Source organism: Erpetoichthys calabaricus, chromosome 9, assembly GCF_900747795.2.
Source record: "Erpetoichthys calabaricus chromosome 9, fErpCal1.3, whole genome shotgun sequence".
NCBI lineage: Eukaryota > Metazoa > Chordata > Cladistia > Polypteriformes > Polypteridae > Erpetoichthys > Erpetoichthys calabaricus.
The window spans coordinates 105,352,934-105,373,782 of NC_041402.2; the positions used below are offsets into that span (position 1 = coordinate 105,352,934).

Consider the following 20,849-nt stretch of genomic DNA (forward strand, 5'->3'; position numbering starts at 1 on the left):
ACTTTCCTCTTCCTCTGCCTTGGACAGTGAAAATCCGACTTGTTCTTATTTTTCAGTATATTTTATTTAAACAGTTGCTATATAAACACATTGATATTGTACTAGCTTATATGATCCACTGTTAACTATCAATTTATGTGTAGATGTTTAATAAATTTTCACCAATCTAAGAAAAATGCATGGAATTGAACAAGCTAAAAAGAATGTATCAACACAAATAATCACAAATAAGCACCTTTTTGAAGTTTATAAACAAAGAAAAAACCTTCAGTTTCAGTAATTTCTTTGAGAGCAAGATCATGTTGTACAGTCATAGCTGATTAAAAATTTGGAAAATGATTGGACCAAAAAATGTTATACTGCTTTAAACTAAACTCACATCTTGTCAGCTGTGAGTTCAAAGTTATTCTGTAGAGTCTGTTACATTATCCTCTTGCAAGCTGTGGTTAGAGAGATTTTGTTCAGTGCCTGAACAGAATATAACACAGTGGGTCTTAGTGCACAGTAGTAGATGGCAGAGTCACTCAAAGAGAGATCAGAAATTTGCAGTTGAGTTGAATATTGTCCCGTTGTAGAAGAAAAACGAACACGAGCAAACTCAGCTTTATAATCAACATTACTGGATCGTGCTCCTTTGAACAGAATGAATTGCATGGCCTGATTTGGATACCTTCGGTACCAGTTTAGTACAGGATAGCTGTCAGTTGTTGAGTAGCTGCAATTCAGTGTCACAGCCCTACCTTCTGTATTTGAGACATCTTTTTCAGTATTAGTGACTGAATCACTTATAATTAATCCTGAAAAACAGAGAACACAAGAAAAAAATATTAAACTGTATCAGAAATGAAGAGGCACACTTGTAGAGTATTTGATTTACTATACCTGGAGAAATGGCAAATATGAATATAAAAAAATATGAGTAGATGTCCATTATAAGGTGAAGGTACAAAAAGTATTGTATTAAATTATTTTATTTCCTGTTTGCCTACAAATCAATGGCAAATGTTACAAATAAAGCATACAGGCTAATATATAAAGCTTGTAAAGGTATGAGGCTTTAATTTGCATAAATCTCTGTGCAATCATGTTTCTGATTGAAGGATGGGGTGGGTCTCTGGGGAACCTTTTTAAAGTAACAACAGTTTGCCTAATGGAGTATTTTTATGTAAAATGTAGAAATAATAAGACACCCATAACATTTTAAACTATATAGTAAGATTATGAAACCCATAACATTTTAAAAAACTATAAGAGCTTAGTATTTATATGCTTTTTAGGCAAATGTGAATGAATCAAACATTTATATTAATTAGCACTCACAAGTAAGCCAGATTACTGTTTGCTTGTTTCATCACCTGCCTCTTATACTCTTGAAACAAAGAGAAGGATACTTTTCACCTCAGCATTTTCCAATTAGTAGCTTGTCTATCTGGGTGATTTTCTTGATATTTAGCATAACACAAACATTAGCTTAAAGATTAAAAACTGATTAAACTGCATGTTAATAATATGCTGACTAAAGTGCATCGAAATGTATTAGAACTTAACAAAATTTAAATGACATAACCCCCCCCCTAATGTTTTGCTTAATAATGATCAAAGCATACTTCTATGTTCTAGCTTTTGAAAATTTTGCACATTGTGTATTTGGTAGTTTCTGAATGTGGTTGGTCCATGCTTTGGTGTCATCTGACCCCAGTATAAAAATGGTGACATAGCAAATTGCAACAAATAAAACACTTATTTAGAAAAAAAAGTGAGGGCTAATGGCTACAAAGTGAGAGAAAGCACACTCATGCAATAAGTACATTTGCAATTCATATGTCTAGACTTAACTGCACAGGTGTCATGTCTAATAAAATTGATTATTTTACCAAAGGTGTACAACATACTTCTCACCTCCACTCTTCTTTTCTCTTCTCCTCCAAACCCATGCACCCAATCAAACAAAAGACAATTTTTAAGATAATATTTCTGTTGTGAGTTTAGATTAAGTTAATGCATCCATTTTTTTAACTTTTATTAATGCGTTTTTATGTTAATTGCATACATTCATGTTGCCATTTTGTTAATTTCATTGCACATTAATTATATTACTAGGACAGAATTTTTTTTCTTAAGGAACATTCCAAAAGTTAGACCTCTTATAAAATTTCAAGACATTGAAAAACTAATTCTTGCTTTTGTCTTTAGTCATCCTTTGTAGGTTACTGTAATGCAGCAAGATTCTTAACCAGAAAAAGAAAATATGAGCCCTTCTTACCAGTTTTAGCATTGTTACATTGGTTACCCATTTTCTTATGCAAGTGTGTTTTACTTATGTCATTTTTTTATGTATTCACTATTATTCTTATCAAATTTGAATTTGCTTTTATTTGTTTGTAACTATTTCTTTAACATCCTATAAAGCTGTTTGTTCTAAATCCTGTGTATGAAAATGTGCTTTAGCAATAAATGCTGTTGTTATTGTTGTTATTGCTTATGCACCCATTAATTTTCATGCACTAAGATTTTAAAGTTAATTTCATGCACTCATGCTTATTTCACATATTTATTTTCTGGTCATTTTAAGTAATTTTAATGCTCCAGTTTACAGATTTCTTTAAAAAAGTATTCCTTTTTGTTTTTTGCATTTTTTTTATTTTTGGTCAGAACTGCTCTTCCCTTTTGTACTAAAACTTGGCCTATGGGAATAAAGTGAATGCAGTAGTCCTTCAAGTTCAAATTACACTTTCTTGTGCTTAGTGTTTTTTAAATTGGAATATTTTGTGCAGAAAATTTCACCTTTATCATAAAGAGTAAAAGAAATAGGTGACTTCAGGAAAAATTATCAGAAGGACTTAAAGTTGTGAATGCCACATCAAATGATCAAAAGGGGTTCACTCCCAAAATTGGATATGAGGGGTCAAATGTACTCCTTTTCACAAAACTTTGAAAAAATGGGGATCAATAAAATAGGTATGTGGACTATCATTTTATGCTATTTCAAGGTCACTGATCATAAATGTAATATTTTTGAAAATGTATTCTTTATTTGGTGGTCCTAACCCTCTAACAGCCACTCCCAAATTTCAAATCAGGAGCATCTGAGGCATAGTTTTAAATTATTTCAAGGTAGATGATAAGAATATGGTATTATTTTAGATTTTTGATACTTTACTTGGTATCAGCCTTTATGGGCCTCTATCAGAGGGTGAAAATGATTATTACAATTATTGGCAATTACAATCAAGAATATTTGGACTTTAAACATTTAAATTCAGCACATTTTAATATTTCAAATATTTTACATAACTATTCTTGTTTATTATTTATTTATACCTCATGAAGTAAATCATTACATTTCTTAAGAACACCCTGAATTTGTGTGAATAATTATATTAATAATAATAATAATAATAATAATACTTCTTTATTGATTCTGATCCTGATTCTGAAATCTTTTCTTCAAAGCACCTAATACTTTTATTATAACTGGCAAAACTCTCATTTTACAGTTCCACATCCTGCTGATCTTGATTTCCAGACATTTGCATTTACTGAACTTTTCAGTTTCTTTTAACATGATGTATAAATTACATGGAACAACTATATTGATTATATTGGCAGGTTTTCTCATTTTTACCATGCAGCACGATGTCAGGATGATTAGCTAAAATGGTTCTGTCAGTAATTGCTGGTATGTTCCATGTGATGAAAATATTGTTGATTTTAATAACCTTGTTGGGCGTGTGTTCATAGTATTTATCTGGCAGTCCAGTGAATATAACTGGCTACTTTAGTATGTCTGTGTCTGTACTTAGACAGTGCAAGTGTTGTACTGCCAGCAACAATATGACTTATGTGTGTCTGCCTTGTTGCATGATTTTCATTTGCTGCCTACTGGCTTTTTCTGTCTGTTCTTCTTGTGGTATCTAGTGCTGGGGACCTGGGGCCTCATGCATAACGCCGTGCATAGAATTCACACTATAACATGGCATACGGACAAAAGTGGAAATGTTTATATGCACAAAAAAATCCAGATGCATAAATCTGTTCGAACGCCAACTTCCACGTTCTTCCTCTCCATAAATCCCAGTCAGCGTGAAAAGTAATGCATGCCTACTGTCCCACCCCAACTCCTCCCAGAATTATGTCTCTTTGAATACGCAAATCAATATAAATAGCCCTTAAGCTCAGCCTTCTGTGAAAAGACAATGGCAAAAGCATGGGGGAAATAGAAGTTCAGCAAATACTAAGTGGAGGCAAGGATAATTTACTATTTGTTGGTTTAAACTGTGATATAATGAACAAAAGGAAGTTGATCGAGTGACATAGAGTGTCAGAGAAATTCGAAAGTTCAAGTTCACAAAGTCGGCATGAAAAGGCGAGTCATAACCCATCGTCTGAGTGTCATATGAAAGCTTATTAGGGTACAGAGAAAAGAAAAAATAGATAGATAGATAGATAGATAGATAGATAGATAGATAGATAGATAGATAGATAGATAGATAGATAGATAGATAGATAGATAGATAGATAGATAGATAGATAGATAGATAGATAGATAGATAGATAGATAGATAGATAGATAGATAATTTATTAATCACTAGGGGAAATTCACATACTCCAGCAGCAGCATACTGATAAAAAACAATACTAAATTAAAGAGTGATAAAAATGCAGGTAAAACAGACAGTAACTTTGTATAATGTTAATGTTTACCCAAAACCCCCACCCCCCCCCCCCCCCCGGGTGGAATTGAAGAGTCGCATAGTGTGGGGGAGGAACAATCTCCTCAGTCTGTCCAGCTCCATGCCTACAATAGAGCCTGCATTCCTCACCAGTTTGTCCAGGCGTGAGGCATCCTTCTTCTTTAAGCTGCCTCCCCAGCACACCACTGCGTAGAAGAGGGCGCTCGCCACAACCGTCTGATAGAACATCTGCAGCATCTTATTGGGGAATAAGATAGGGACACAGTGAGAAAAAAGCTTGAAATACCAACTTTAATCTCAAAATTTCCACTTTAATCACGTAGTTTATTTTGTCATTAAAGTAGAACATCATAAACTTCATCATTAAATCATTAAATTTACTAGTTTCTCAAATACCATCGTAACTAAAGTAGCATGTTAAATGCTTTGTTTTGTATGTGTTTTTCTATGTGTATGAATGTGTATGAATCACTACGTGCTTCTTAAACGGGCTATCTCTTCCATTACATTCATGATATTACAGCTTTCTGAATAATTTAAATACTGAGATATATACTTGATATCATTTTCATGATGATAGGAATTAAAGCATGTTATTAAACATGGGAACATGGTGGCAAAGTGATAGTGACGAGCTGGCGCTTCGTCCACAGATTGTTCCTGCCTCCCGCAAGATGATTGCTGTGCCGTGTACGGCCTTCGATGAAATAATTTATTGCTGCAGTACTGTCTCTTTCAAACGTACTCCAAATTCCTGTCCTTCCTTTTCTTCCTCCAAGTAACCAATCGCCGCACAATCAGCTCTGTAATAGATGTTAAGCCATCTGTAACCTTATAATGCCAATTCTTCAAAACTTTTAAGGAACATTGAAATATCTTCATAGTACATGTTTAATTACTCTATCCATCTATCTTTCCAGTGTCGCGCCAGCCCCAGCAAGAATACAGTACAAGGCAGGAACAATCGGGGCGCAGCTTGTCGCTACTGCTGCAACACTGTGTCCTCACATGTTTAATTATTAACAATATAGATTATTTAAATGATGTTAATATTTTATCTGTATAATGTAATAAACATATTTTGCTGCATATAGTCTTAAAAATGATATTGTCATCATATGTAAATACACGCTTTATAAAGTGTCTCAGGTTGTGCAATATTATAACTGTATCGCATGTTTACAGTGAGCTAATTGTACTTATAAGTACAAACAGTTCTATAAGGAGCACTTGCTGGACTGATTGAGTGCGTTTATAGTTCTTGGGATGAAGCTGTTTCTGAACCGCAAGATCCGTACAGGAAAGGCTCTGAACCGTTTGTCGGATGAGAGCAGTTCAATAGACTGTGCGCATGGCTGAGATAGCGTGTGCTTGAAGCTGTATACTGATAATTCTCTTTCCGATCAGCTGCTCCAAGTGGTGCAGTGAGAGTAATATGGGAAAAGATGATCCGCTGTGGCAACCCCTAATGGGAGCAGCTGACAGTAGAAGAAGAAGGTGCAGTGAGAGTAACAACGCTAAAGCAGGTATGGTATACTGCCTGTAAAAGTTAGATTTTTTCAGTTTTATTCTCTGAATTATGATCACGCTGTACCCCCATCCCCCCCCACCCCCCATCCTTATCTGACTTTAAGTAACAGCGCCAGCATAAATTCACACCCGAAGTGACGCTGTTCATTTTCAAATAATATTGCATTAGTGCGATGATGTTTTCTGGTTAGGACTATTCAGGTCATAAAATAATTTCTTCAAAATGTGTCATATAGTGTCTCTCTTTCAGGTGTTTAATAGAAACCACAGTATAGAGAGAAGTGTGCGCATTGCAACAGGTACACACGTCGTAAATGTAGGAAGGACGGGTCCTTGCGTGTGTTTGAACTGTTAACATTTGAATGTGATGATTGCATATAACACTGAACTGACCCCTCTGTACTATTGTTGCCTCTGCATGTCCTGGAGTAAAAGGAAACAGCAAAATGTGGGGAATGGCAAGATCGGGGAAAAAAAAACATGCGGTGTTATGCGAATGAATATGAATAATATGAATAATGTTAAATCCGCGCGTTTTCCAAAATGTACTATACAGGTCATAAAATGAATAATTCCAAATATCATATATACCTATGTCTCTGTTTTTTTTTTTTTTTGACATCATAGACCATAAGGTGCATACTAATTCAGCGTGAATAGGAACACTCAATAAAACTGAATTAAAAAAAAATCAAGTGACGGTGAGATACGAAGAAGGCAGATTCACCAGCGTTTGTGTGTCAGCTTTTATCCCTCCAGATCAGAGAATGTCCAGTTCCATTGCCTCAAATCACCACTCACATCTACAGTTACTCCCAGTTTCAAATAAAAACTAACAGCATCAGATACCTAGGGCGGTAGTATGTATCATGATCGTGACTGAGAGAATAAAAGCGAAAAAAAAAACGGTAACTTTTACAAGTCCTACAAATGTACACCGTCTGTTACAGACGCAAACCAAATGTATGTGTGTACTGTATAATATTAACAATAACAGCAGCTCACTACTGAAAACAGCAAATACAGGAGGCAGATGGGATCGAACCAGGAACTCTTGATTACAAGTCAGCAAATCTTACCACTATGCCACGGAAGCTTTTATATCATCCTTGAACCTTTTGTGAAAGTGTTTATTTGATCTTTGGACTTCAGACTTCACACATTATATAGTTTATGCCAACATTTTGTTATTTATTACTAAAATATGACAAATGTTTCTGTTTTAACAATGTGTTTACTCAGATTATTATAGAAACAAAACACACATGAAATGCATGTGTTCCAAATAACGATCTATTATTTCCACTCTAAAACTCCAGCTCTTCACTCCCAGATAATCAATCAAGGCATGAGCTGGGAGAAGTTTGTGCATGGTCTGCGAGGGTGAGGGATGGAATAGCAGGCTGCTTGCTGCTTGTCTTAATCGGCACATTTACAGGACAAAAGACGCTGAGGGAGAGGTGCAAATGGATTTAAGGTGGGCCGGATCTACGAGTTTTTTCATAGGCTCTGGTAATTCTAGTGTTAAATCAGCAATTAGCACACATATCCTAAATAGTAAACTAAAGCCTCCGGAGATTGACCTTTTAAACTGAAGACCCGCCTTTCCCCTTCATTCGTTGGTCAAAATTCTGGTCTTCAATTCAAAAGGTAATCCCAAGAGGCCTTAATTGACTGTTTATTATATGTGTGCTGAGCATTCCGGAAGTAATTTTTTTAACAATATATTAGCAAAAAAGCACACTAGATAGACTAGATAATAGACATGTGGATTATGCAACATGAGTAACCTTTGTTTTTTTTTTTCTTTTTTCCATGGACATTTTTCACTTTGTTTGCTGCTGTACAGCACTGGTAACTTTTGTCTTCTATATGCGAAATGCATTAAATGAGCCCCACCCACCCATTGATAAAACACTCACCCAATGCCCCTGCCACCCCACAAAGCCCAGATGTTTCCAAGGAGAGTAAAAAATATTGACAGTTCCAATGTGGACATTATCCATATAGTGGATTCTCAATATGGTTGTTTTTACAGTTTTTGAGATTGTTTTTAACATTTGATTTATTTTTAACATTTAACACACAAAGGTTTTGTGAGTCTATTACACTGACTTATTTCTGGGTAAAATGAAGGTGTAATAAGTTTATTCACACAGTCTCCATTTCCTTTCTTAGAATGAAAGAATAATGTCTGGAAACATATATCATTAATTCCCCCTCAATGTCTAACTCATCACAAAACAGACGACGAAAAAATTGGAGGTGTCATTTGTTTAGCAGAGCACAAGCCATAAAATTCTGCCAGTGATTTCACTGTTAGCTGTCAAGAGGGTGCCAAAACCTCAATTTTGCAGAAACACTGCATTTACATTTTTTTTTGTTTTATTTTGCTTTGCTGTTTCCTTCACAATTCAGAAAATGTGAACAGTGAATCGTGTAGAAGACACCTGAATCTAACAAAGTAAAATTAACCATATACAGCTAAAGAAGACAGTTTTTATAACTGTTGTGGAATAGTTCTTCCGTGGAAGTGGATACCTTGCCCTTACTGTTGCTTATATTGTGCTTTTTCTGCATAAGAGAAGTCTAATTTTTAATTTCCTAATGTATTGTCCTGCTCAGTAGTTCTTAAAGTACTTTTTTAAATTTCAGAGGGAGTGATATAGTCTTGTATGTTTAAATGTCCTCATGGACGCAGTGGATGTTCACTTTGTCTGGGGTCTTATAAGGGGTCTGCTGGAGCAAGTCAAAGCGGACTACGCAGAGGTCGCTACCAGAGTCCAACAATGCTGAGAATTCCCATCTGGCCAATGTAATAGAGACCTTAAAATTGTCCTTTATCATCTTGGGGGAAACTTGCAACCCGCATACCTGGGCCAGACTGATAGCCATTGTTTGTGCAGGAGGTAGGTGGCACTCCTGAGGTCCCAGTTGATCACAGTGAATGCAGCTGCATTCAGTCTGCACTATGACGTTCACACTATGGAGTCTTCCACTCGTGGTGCTAACAACCCTGAAGATCTGAGCTGGCTGGATCGAAATCAGGGTCAAGCCTGGGTAGCCCCATTGTTTCTAGGTGGTTTGTGCACCCTCTAGTCTGTGGATCAGATCTAGCAGTGAGTGGATGTCGCTCCATAACATTTCATCACAAAGGCTCTTGTCTATCCCTGACAGGACTGCATCATAAGTGAGCTTCTCCACAATGCGCTCAAAACTGTCTGTACGGATCTAGTTTTGAATCACTAAGCCCTGGATCTGTCCTTGTACAGGGTGATCCAGATCAATATGTCACAGATGAAAATGGCACCCCTTGGCCACTAGGCTCATAGTCGTGCATTGGAGGATCTGTTACTGCAAGAAGTCATAATCATAAAGCCTTTCGAGAGGGAGATTCCATATGGCTCGGAGGGCTTCTCTGGTTAAAAATGGGGCCAAAATAGCTCCCCAGGCTCCCCTGTCCCAGATGATCAATATTGCTGTGCGTTCAAAGCAGAATAGTAAACGCTCAGGGTTGTCTGAGGGGGTTGTCTGAGGGGGCTGTCTTCGGCGCGTAACTCATGGCCACACCAGTGCAGGGGTGGCCACTGGGGGCTCATCTTGCTCCGGGCATTGCTGTACTTCTTGGGGATCCATCAATAAAAGGACCCCACTTCTGGTACCATGTGATGTGTGAGTCACTGTCTTGCACCCCAAAACATGAGGCTGAGTCTCGGTTCTTTAGCAAAACCAGTTTTATTCAGCTTGAAACAGGAACTGCACAGTTATTTATTGTAGAGGGATCTACCACTCTCCTACACACAGACACAGCAAATAGGCAGGGTCAGGGCAGGTTAGTGGCCAAGAAAAACTGTTCCCACTTATAATGTTCCTTGCATCACCCATCGACAACAGGAGCTTATAGCGCGACTGCGATCAGCTCATAATTGCTTCCGCGGCACTCTGCTGCAGTGCTGTGAGCCTGCAGTTTCCCTGGCAATGGATAAGCAGTCTTCTCCAGATGCAGCAGAAAAGGGAATTGTGCATCGAGACGCGTTTTGGCGTGTCGTCCCATTGGGGTCCTAAAAGAGTTCAGAAACCTCACACTACAAGAGTCATTATGATGTTATATCCATTTCTATTCTTGTCAGTTGTTGGTGTTGTATTAATGTCACTAGACTGAGGAAGACATACAAGTGAGAATTTCATTGTACTATGCACATGTGATAATAAACCTGAATGTGAACTGGAAGCTTTTGCTCACTGTCATCCCACTCATCAGCATAACAGAATATTGATCCTAGATAAAACACAATAACAGAAGATGACCAATGACTGCACTCTTTGTATCTGGACAGTTACCAAGTCATTTCACTAGAATTAAATTTTCCAGAATGAAACAATGCTTTCTCTCCCCAAGTACTTTATCACTTGAGTAATGAAATTTATAATGTAAATTAATATTGTGATGGATAGCCAGGTCCCATGCCCGGCTGAGACGCCCCTTCGACACTTGGCCCATGGGAATTGCCATGGGCTACACACTACTTCCCCCGGAACGCTTGGTGGCAGCCCCCCTGGGTTTCATTGGGGCCACAGGCATGGGACATCATAGCTCAGCCTTGTTGGGCTCCGTGGCCACTGCCAGGGGGAGCTTCATGGCTTAACAAGCCCGTGTGGGTTGGAATGCAGCCATACCTAGAAGTGCAGCCTGAATTAGGTTAATTATCACCTGAAGCACTTCCGGGTGGGATATAAAAGGAGCCAGTAGCCACCACTTTGAGAGCTATCAGTCACTGATATGTTTGTTTGTTTGTATCTCTGAAATGTGACTAAGTGCTGAGACATCAGATGCTGAAATACAGCCAGATGTCTTTCTGTCCTTCATTGGATTGGACTAAGTTGACAGGTTATTGCAAAGGAGGAGGCATGTCTTTTATGATGAATGGTATGTTGTGCATAAATGTTAAAATTGCCTCTGAAAACTGTTTATCTGAACTTGAACATTTATTGATCGAGTGTTGTCCATTTTATACTCTTATGAGTATAATCCACATATTCCCCAATAAGAAATCGTGCATCACTGCTGACATCATGAATTCACTAAAGGCATGCAGGAATACATTTCAGGAGGTTATATGGAAGCAAGAAATACACAAATGAGCTGAGAAAAAAATTCAAAAGTGTACAGACCACGTATAGCACTTATAATAGTCACACAAACTTTGGCAGAGTCTAGAAATGCTTACTGACTTTTTAATTTTTTTTTTAATTTATTGTTTTTATTGTAATCATTCTCATACAAATAGATACATTTTTACAAAAAATAGGATTGAAAACAAATCAACCCCCACCCCTGAGAAAGAGAGCATGGCCAACGGAATAAAACTTAAAGCTAGTAAAATTAAATAAATTGATGAGCTTAATAGGCGGATAAAGGAAGAGAATCTACTTCCTCAGTGCTTTAAGAGCTTATTCTAAAATATTATTGATTAGATCCTGCCAGGTTTTGAAAAATTTCTTCACAGATCCTCTAACTGAGAATTTGATTTTTTCCAATTTCAAAAAATATAAAACATCAGTTACCCTCTGACTTAAAAGAGGAGAGTTAGATTTCTTCCAGTTTAGCAAAACAAGCCTGCATGCCAATAGTGTAGTGAAGGCAATCACAGTTTGTTTATCCTTCTCCACTTTAAGCCCATCTGGAAGAACACCAAACACAGCAGTTAATGGGTTAGGAGGGATTGTGACACCAAGACTGTCTGAAAGGCACTTAAATATTTTTGGCCAGAATGATGTTAATTTGGTGCAGATCTAAAACATGTGACCCAGTGAGGCTGGAGCTTGATTACAGCGTTCACAGGTTGGATCTTGCCCTGGAAAAATTTTGGACACTTTTAAGCGAGACAGATGTGCTCGATATGTAATTTTGCACATATGGAGTTCAAATGAATTCTCTTCTTTGCTTCCTTCCACTCCTTTCTGATATGTTGAATAAGAGATCCTTTTCCCATTGTCCTCTTGGATCTTTGAAAGGGAGGGACTGTACAATAATTTTATATATTGCAGAAATGCTGTCTGAGTCCTCGAGACTGAGCAATATTTTTTCCAGCATAGAGGAAGGTGGAAGATGGGGAAAATCAGGCAGGTTCTGCTTAACAAAGTTTCTAATTTGAAGATAGTGAAAGAAATGTGTTGCTGGAAAATTAAATTTGGAATGCAATTGTTCATAGGATGCAAAGATGTTGTCTATATAAAGATCTCTAAGCAATTTAATCCCAAATGTTTTCCAGATATTAAAGACTGCATATGTTTGCGAGGGTTGAAAAAGGTGGTTCTCATGCAGAGGTGCCCCAGATAAAAGATTCCATCCATCCATCCATCCATTATCCAACCCGCTGAATCCGAACACAGGGTCACGGGGGTCTGCTGGAGCCAATCCCAGCCAACACAGGGCACAAGGCAGGAATCAATCCCGGGCAGGGTGCCAACACACCGCAGGACACACACAAACACACCCACACACCAAGCACACACTAGGGCCAATTTAAAATCGCCAATCCACCTAACCTGGATAAGCATAGTAAACCCTAATGCAATAATAATAATAAAAATAAACCAAGGGTTTTATGTTAAACAGTCCCCTTTAGAATAGTTTTAAAAAAAAAAAATTTCTTCCACACATACGCGTGTAATTGTAATTAAAACATAAACAAAAAGTGGCCGAGAAGAGAAAAGGATGTATACTGTAATTATGGTACGCGTATCATTGCAAGCGAATCAGACAGCAGGTAATATCTTCTTGCCATGCCATGACAGGATGCGACTCACTATCGTATTTCAAAAAATTATCGAGATCAGCTTTCTTAATTCCTTTTCTGCTTCCTCCGTGGAGGAGAGATGTGATATTTGTCTTGAATATCCAATTTTAAGTTTGGCAGGTTACAAGAGGCTGCATCTGATATCGGCTTTCCGTAACCTCTGTTTCTTCTTCTTTTTTCGACTGCTCCCGTTAGGGGTTGCCACAGCGGATCATCTACTTCCATATCTTTCTGTCCTCTGCATCTTGTTCTGTTACACCCATAACCTACATGTCCTCTCTCACCACATCCATAAACCTTCTCTTAAGCCTTCCTCTTTTTCTCCTGCCTGGCAGCTCTATCCTTAGCATCCTTCTCCCAATATGCTCAGCATCTCTCCTCTGCACATGTCCAAACCAATGCAATCTCGCCTCTCTGATTTTGTCTCCCAACCGTCCAACTTGAGCTGACCCTCTAATGTACTCATTTCTAATACTGCCCATCCTCGTCACACCCAATGCAAATCTTAGCATCTTTAACTCTGCCACCTCCAGCTCTGTCTCCTGCTTTCTGGTCAGTGCCACCGTCTCCAACCCATATAACATAACTGGTCTCACTACCATCCTGTAGACCTTCCCTTTCACTCTTGCTGATATCCGTCTGTCATAAATCACTCCTGACACTCTTCTCCACCCATTCCACCCTGCCTGCACTCTATTATTCACCTCTCTTCCACAATCCCCACTACTCTGTACTGTTGATCACAAGTATTTAAACTCATCCACCTTCGTCAGCTCTACTCCTTGCATCCTCACCATTCCACTGACCTCCCTCTCATTTACACACATGTATTCTGTCTTATTCCTACCTACCTTCATTCATCTCCTCTCTAGAGCATGTCTCCACCTCTCCAGGGTCTCATCAACCTGCTCTCTACTATCGCTAAAGATCACAATGTCATCTGCAAACATCATAGTCCACAGGGATTCCTGTCTAATCTCGTCTGTCAACCTGTCCATCACCATTGCAAATAAGAAAGGACTCAGAGCCGATCCCTGATGTAATACCACCTCCACCTTGAATGCATCCATCACTCCTACTGCAGACCTCACCACAGTCACACTTTCCCTCGTACATATCCTGTACAACTCTTACATACTTCTCTGCCACTCTAAACTTCCTCATACAATACCACAACTCCTCTCAAGGTACCCTGTCATATGCTTTCTCCAGGTCCACAAAGACGCAATGCAACTCCTTCTGGCCTTCTCTATACTTCTCCCTCAACACCTTCAGAGCAAACATTGCATCTGTGGTGCTCTTTCTTGGCATGAAAACATATTGCTGCTCACTAATCATCATCTCATTTCTTAACCTAGCTTCCACTACTTTTTACCATAACTTCATGCTGTGGCTCATCAAAATTACCCCCCTGTAATTACTACAGTCCTGCAGATCCCCCTTATTTTAAAATATTGGCACCAGTACACTTCGTCTCCACTCCTCAGTCATCCTCTCACTTTCCACGATTCTATTAAACAATCTGGTTAAACACTCCACTGCCATCTCTCGCAAACACCTCCATGCTTCCACAGGTATGTCATCTGGACCAACAGCTTTTCCATTCTTCATCCTCTTCATAGCTGTCCTTACTTTCTCCTTGCTAATCCGTTGCACTTCCTGATTCACTATCTTTATATCATCCAACCTCTTCCCTCTCTCATTCTTTTCATTCATAAGCCTTTCAGAGTACTCTTTCCATCTGCTCAGCACACTCTCCTTGCTTGTGAGTACGTTTCCATCTTTATCCTTTATTACCCTAACCTAATGCACATCTTTCCATGGTTGGTCCCTCTGTCTAGCCAATCGGTACAGGTTATTTTCTCCCTCTTTAGTGTCCAACCTCTCATACAACTCATCATACGCTTTTTCTTTAGCCTTTGCCACCTCTCTCTTCACCTTGCACCTTATCTCCTTGTATCCCACTTCTTCTTCTTTACCATCCTCTTCCTCTGTATACTCTCCTGTACTTCCCCATTCCACCACCAGGTTTCCTTTTCCTTCTTCCTCTGTCCAGATGTCACGCCAAGCACCCTTCTTGCTGTCATCCTTACTAAATCTGCTGTAGTTTCCCAACTATCTGGTAATTCTTTACTACCACCCACTGCCTTTCTCACTTTCTCCCTAAACTCAACCTTGCAGTCTTGCTTTTTCAACTTCCACCATTTGATCCTTGGCTCTGCCCTCACTCTCTTCTTCTTCTTGATCTCCAACGTCATCCTACAGACCACCATCCTATGCTGCTTAACTACACTTTCCCCTGCCGCTACTTTGCAGTCTTCAATCTCCTTCAGATTGACTCTTCTGCATAGGATGTAATATACCTGTGTGCATCTCCCTCCACTCTTGTACATCACCCTATGTTCCTCCCTCTTCTTAAAATATGTATTCACCACAGCCATGTCCATTCTTTTGGCAAAATCCACTATCCTCTGACCTTCTTCATTCCTCTCATTGACACCATACCTACTCATCACCTCCTCATCTCCTCTGTTCTCTTCACCAACATGTCCATTGAAATCCGCTCCAATCACCACTTTCTGAGCCTTGAGTACACTGTCCATCACTTCATCCAGCTCACTCCAAAAATCTTCTTTGTCATCCATTGCACACCCAACTTGCGGGGCATATGCACTAACAACATTCATCATCACACCTTCAATTTCCAGATTCATAATCATTACTCTGTCTGACACTCTTTTCACCTCCAAACACTCTTGACATACTGTTCCTTCAGAATAACCCCTACTCCATTTCTCCTCCTATCTACACCATGATAGAACAATTTGAATCCAACTGCAATCCACCTGGCCTTACTCCCCTTCCATTTAGTTTCATGAACGCACAATATATCAACCTTCCTTCTCTCCATCATATCAGCTAACTCTCTCCCCTTACCAGTCATACTGCCAACATTCAAAGTTCCTACCCTCAGTTCCACTCTCTTTACCTTCCTCCTCTCCTCCTGCCTCCGGACACGTCTCCCCCCTCTTCTTCTCCTTCTTCTTCTTCAGCCAACAGTAGCCCAATTTCTGCCAGCACCCTGTTGGCTAACAGTACTGGTGGCGGTCGTTGTTAACCCGGGGCTCGACCGATATGGTATGGAAATATGTATTGTTGTCCGCATATTGATTTGGCAAAATTTTACACCGGATGCCTGGCTTGGGACCGGCAGAAAGAAACACACTGGTTTGTGCATCCCCTGTGGCTGGGTTCTGTAACCGTTGTTTAATGTTGTAAAAAGCTGCACGTTTAGCAGCTGTTGAGGGTGAGAAATCAGGGAAAATACGAATGTGGTTATTTTAAATATAATCTCTTGTTTGTGTCTGAGATGTGCCATTACATCAAGCTTAAATTGTAATCTCTCAAAGCGGACATTAGGGTCCTAGGTTTAGAGGTATTTGATCCACATATGCGATAAGCTGCCGCTATCTCGGTATCTGATTTAAAGTTCTCTCCAATTATTTTTGAGAATACTTCAGCTACGAGTTTCACTGGGTTTGGACTTTCACGATTCTCAGGTAGACCTTCAATTCTAATATTATTCTTTCTGCATCCATCTTCCAGAGCCGCAAGTCTGTCTCCGAGTTTTTTGCATTTGGAATTCGCAGCTGTAGCTTTTCCATCAGCGGTAGATGCCAGATGTTCCACTGTTTCAATTCGAGTCATGAATGTCTGCTTAACGTCTTCTAGCTGAATGTCAAGTTCTCCCAGTTTAGACACATTTTCCTGAATGTGTTCTTCAATTTTTCCCAGCATACCTTTAAAGGCTGCATCAAAACGATTATATATAAGTTTTTCCAAGTCTTTATATTCCTGCCACATCTCTTGCAGCTCCAGCCACAGCTTCTCGTTTATCTTGAGCAAGCCATTTATTTCTTTCTTCATATTTTTCTGAATGTCTTTCTTGAGCTCATTCATGGCCGTTGCAATCATTTCCTTCAGTTCGGACAAATTCTTTCGGCTTTCATGCTTCGCAAGTGAAGTGGCAACCCCGTTACAGACGATGCTCCCGGCTCGAAATGAGTAGATGAATGCGCGGACTGCAAGGCCATCTCTCGTTTCAAGTGATCTTCTGTATTAAGCAAGCTATCGTGACCTGCATCACTTGTACCTTCGCTCCCATTTTCACTCTCAACTGGAGACGATGCAGCGGACCGTGGTCCCGAGAACTCTGGGCTTTCACCTGTCTGTTTCAGGTCAGTCTCTGAAAGGCCGTACCTTGAACTTGAACTTGGACTTGCCTGTCTAACCTTGAATGTAGCTTTAGGTTTCTTTTTCGTTTCTTTCTGAGCCCCTTTCTTACCAGTCATGTTTATACTGTAAATGCTTGCCTATACTATAATAGAACCATCGAGTTAGGCAAATACAGTACAGGATACCTCGGGATAATAAGAAATAATAAAAAAAATAACACCGCTGTTAACGGAGCTCCGCTTCAGGCATCCACCTCCCGCAACAGACTATTAAGTAAAACTTAATCCAATCTCTTCAATTTCTTCACTTGCTTATGAATTTAATACATTCCATGAATACATTAATTGAAATAATAGTCAGCCTGTCATTTGATTGCCAGCATCACCACATGATTCATTCTTCTTTGTTTCTGTGTAAGACTTAAGAAGGACTTTTAGATTAACTAATGTCCATAAGGAATCCAGTCCAGATAGAACTTCAGGGTATGTTTTAAAAATCTGTATCAAACAATTACAAATAGTATTCAGTGACATATTTAGTATTTCACAGAGAGAATCTGTGGTTCCCATCTATTTCAAAAGGACAATTATCTATATGCCTAATAAAACAAAAATGTCTTCTCTGAATGACTATAAACATTTCAGTCATGACACTGTGCTTTGACAGGCTAATGCTGGGACATATTAAACAACATATTCCAGTTAGTTATGATTATACTAAGCTTCTATATCTTCATTGTTGATTCAGAGAGTATGGTGTATTCTTTGCCTTTCATACCATCCCAACAGATATGGTTAATTAAAACTTATGAGAATTCTATTTATAGTCTAAATCTTGGCATTTAACACTTTAACGTCATCAAGCTGACCAACAAACTCCTTAATTTAGGACTTATTCTAGAATATTGGCCCTATTTGGACAGGCAGCATGATGCACATTTTGAGAAACACTGTGTATGCTGGTAAAGAGTAGCTCAATGCAGATCAAGAAGCAAGTATCTCAGAGGAGTTAAGCTGGTAGCATCACCCAGTCAATCACTTTTCTCATTTGCTTGACATATGAGACTCGTCAGTGAACATTGCTGATCCAGCATTTCTCTGACTTTTGTCCATGTGAAAGTGTGATTTCTCTGTAATTGAGCTGGTTCTATAAAGTGAAAATGCAGTCATGATTCATGACATAATTTTATCTCAGGGAGACAAAATGACACAGTGGTTAGTACAGTTGCATCACATCTCAGATTAGATTTTTGATGGTTCCACATACTGTAGTTGGTGGACACTTCACTAGCCTTTAGGGACACTTAAAACACAATGTACTATTATAATCCACTCAAAACTAGTTCAGCTTCACTGCATTTTGTTGACTTTGACAAATTTCACAAACATTTCCACATTTTCACTAAACTCAAGATGAAGTGAATTCAAAGGGTTTCGCTCAAGACTAGTGGTGAGTCAGTATCATTGGCCTAACTTACACAATAAAAACAAAAGAACAACCCAAGCAATCAATGAAAACATGATTAAAAGACACAAGTCCCCTGACTTGGACCCAAGAAGATATCCAGGGGCCTCATGTATAACGCCGTGCATAGAACTCACACTATAACATGACGTAAGCACAAAAGCGGGATTGTGCATACGCACAGAAAAATCCAGATGCAGGAATCTGTGCACACGCAAACTTTCACGTTCTTCCACTACATAAATCCCGATCAGCGTGAAAAGTAACGCACGTGCACGCACCTTCTGTCCCACCCCAACTCCTCCCAGAATTACGCCTCTTTGAATATGCAAACGGGAAAAGCACGGGGGGAAATATAAGAATTTCAGCGAATACCAAGTGGAGGCAAAGGAAAAACATACTATTTGTTGGTTTAAAAAGTGGTATAATCAACAAACGAAAGTTGATCGAGTGACATAGTGTCGGAGAAACTCGAAAGATCAAGTTCACAAAGTCGCACAGTGCCCGAAATAAAAAAGAAATCACATATCAAAGTCCCCGTGAAAAGGCGACTCATAGGCCACCGTCTGAGTGTCATATGAAAGCTTATTAGGGTAGAGACAAAAAAAATAGGCACACAGTGGGAAAAAAAGCACGAAATGTCAACTTTAATCTCGAAATTTCCACTTTAATCACGTAGTTTATTTTGCCATTAAAGTAGAACATCATAAACTTCATCTTAAAATCGTTTATTTTACTAGTTTCTCAAGTAGCACGTTAAATGCTTTGTTCTGTGTTTGATCTGCTATGTGCTCTATGTGTGTGAATCACTACGTGCTTCCGTTCTTTCTCTTTCTCCGACAGGACACAGAATCCATTACATTCGTGATATTACAGCTCTCTGAATAATTAAAATACTGAGATGTATACATGATATCATTTTCATGATGATAGGAATGAAAGCATGTTATTAAACATCGGAACACGGTGGCGCAGTGATTGTTCATATCTCACGCAAGAGGCTTGCTGTGCCATGTGCGACCTTCGATGAAATAATTTATTACAGCAGTACTGTCTCTTTCAAACGTACTAACCTCCAATTCCTGTCCTTACTTTTCTTTCTCTAAATACCCAATCGCCACACAATCAGCTCTGTAATAGACGTTAAGCCATCTGTAAGCTTAGAACGCCGATTCTTCAAAACTTTTAAGGAACATTGAAATATCTTCGTAGTACAGTAATCCCTCCTCCATCGCGGGGGTTGCGTTCCAGAGCCACCCGCGAAATAGGAAAATCCGCGAAGTAGAAACCATATGTTTATATGGTTATTTTTAGAATGTCATGCTTGGGTCACAGATTTGCGCAGAAACACAGGAGGTTGTAGAGAGACAGGAACGTTATTCAAACACTGCAAACAAACATTTGTCTCTTTTTCAAAAGTTTAAACTGTGCTCCATGACAAGACAGAGATGACAGTTCTGTCTCACAATTAAAAGAATGCAAACATATCTTCCTTTTCAAAGGAGTGCAAAGCAAGCAGTCAAAAAAAAAATCAATACGTGCCCTTTGAGCTTTTAAGTATGCGAAGCTCCGTGCAGCATGTCCTTCAGGAAGCAGCTGCACACAGCCCCCCTGCTCACACCCCCCTACGTCAGCGCAAGAGAGAGAGAGAGAGAGAGAGGGAGAGAGAAAGTAAGCTGGATAGCTTCTCAGCCATCTGCCAATAGCGTCCCTTGTATGAAATCAACTGGGCAAACCAACTGAGGAAGCATGTACCAGAAATTAAAAGACCTATTGTCCGCAGAAACCCGCGAAGCAGCGAAAAATCCGCGATATATATTTAAATATGCTTACATATAAAATCCGCGATGGAGTGAAGCCGCGAAAGGCGAAGCGCGATATAGCGAGGGATCACTGTACATGTTTAATTATTCTATCCGTCTATCCTTCCAGTGTCACGTCAGCACCAGCAATAATACAGCGCAAGGCAGGAGCTATCCGTGAACTAGCTAGCGCTGCGGCACCGTGTCCTCACATGTTTAATTATTAACAATACAGATTATTTAAATGAAGTTAAAGTTTTATCTGTATACTATAAGCAACATATTTTGCTGCATTTCATCTTAAAAATGATATTGTCATCAT

General features: G+C 39.0%; 1 gene segment (V, D, J or C); it reads right to left on the reverse strand.

Moving 5' to 3' along the window:
• Positions 1 to 420: 420 nt before the first annotated feature.
• The window catches only part of LOC127529220 (T cell receptor alpha variable 9-2-like), a 314,833-nt gene continuing 294,404 nt past the window's right edge, over positions 421 to 20,849 (reverse strand). The window contains 1 exon segment of the V gene segment in view: positions 421 to 740. Coding sequence covers positions 421 to 740 — 320 coding nt within the window.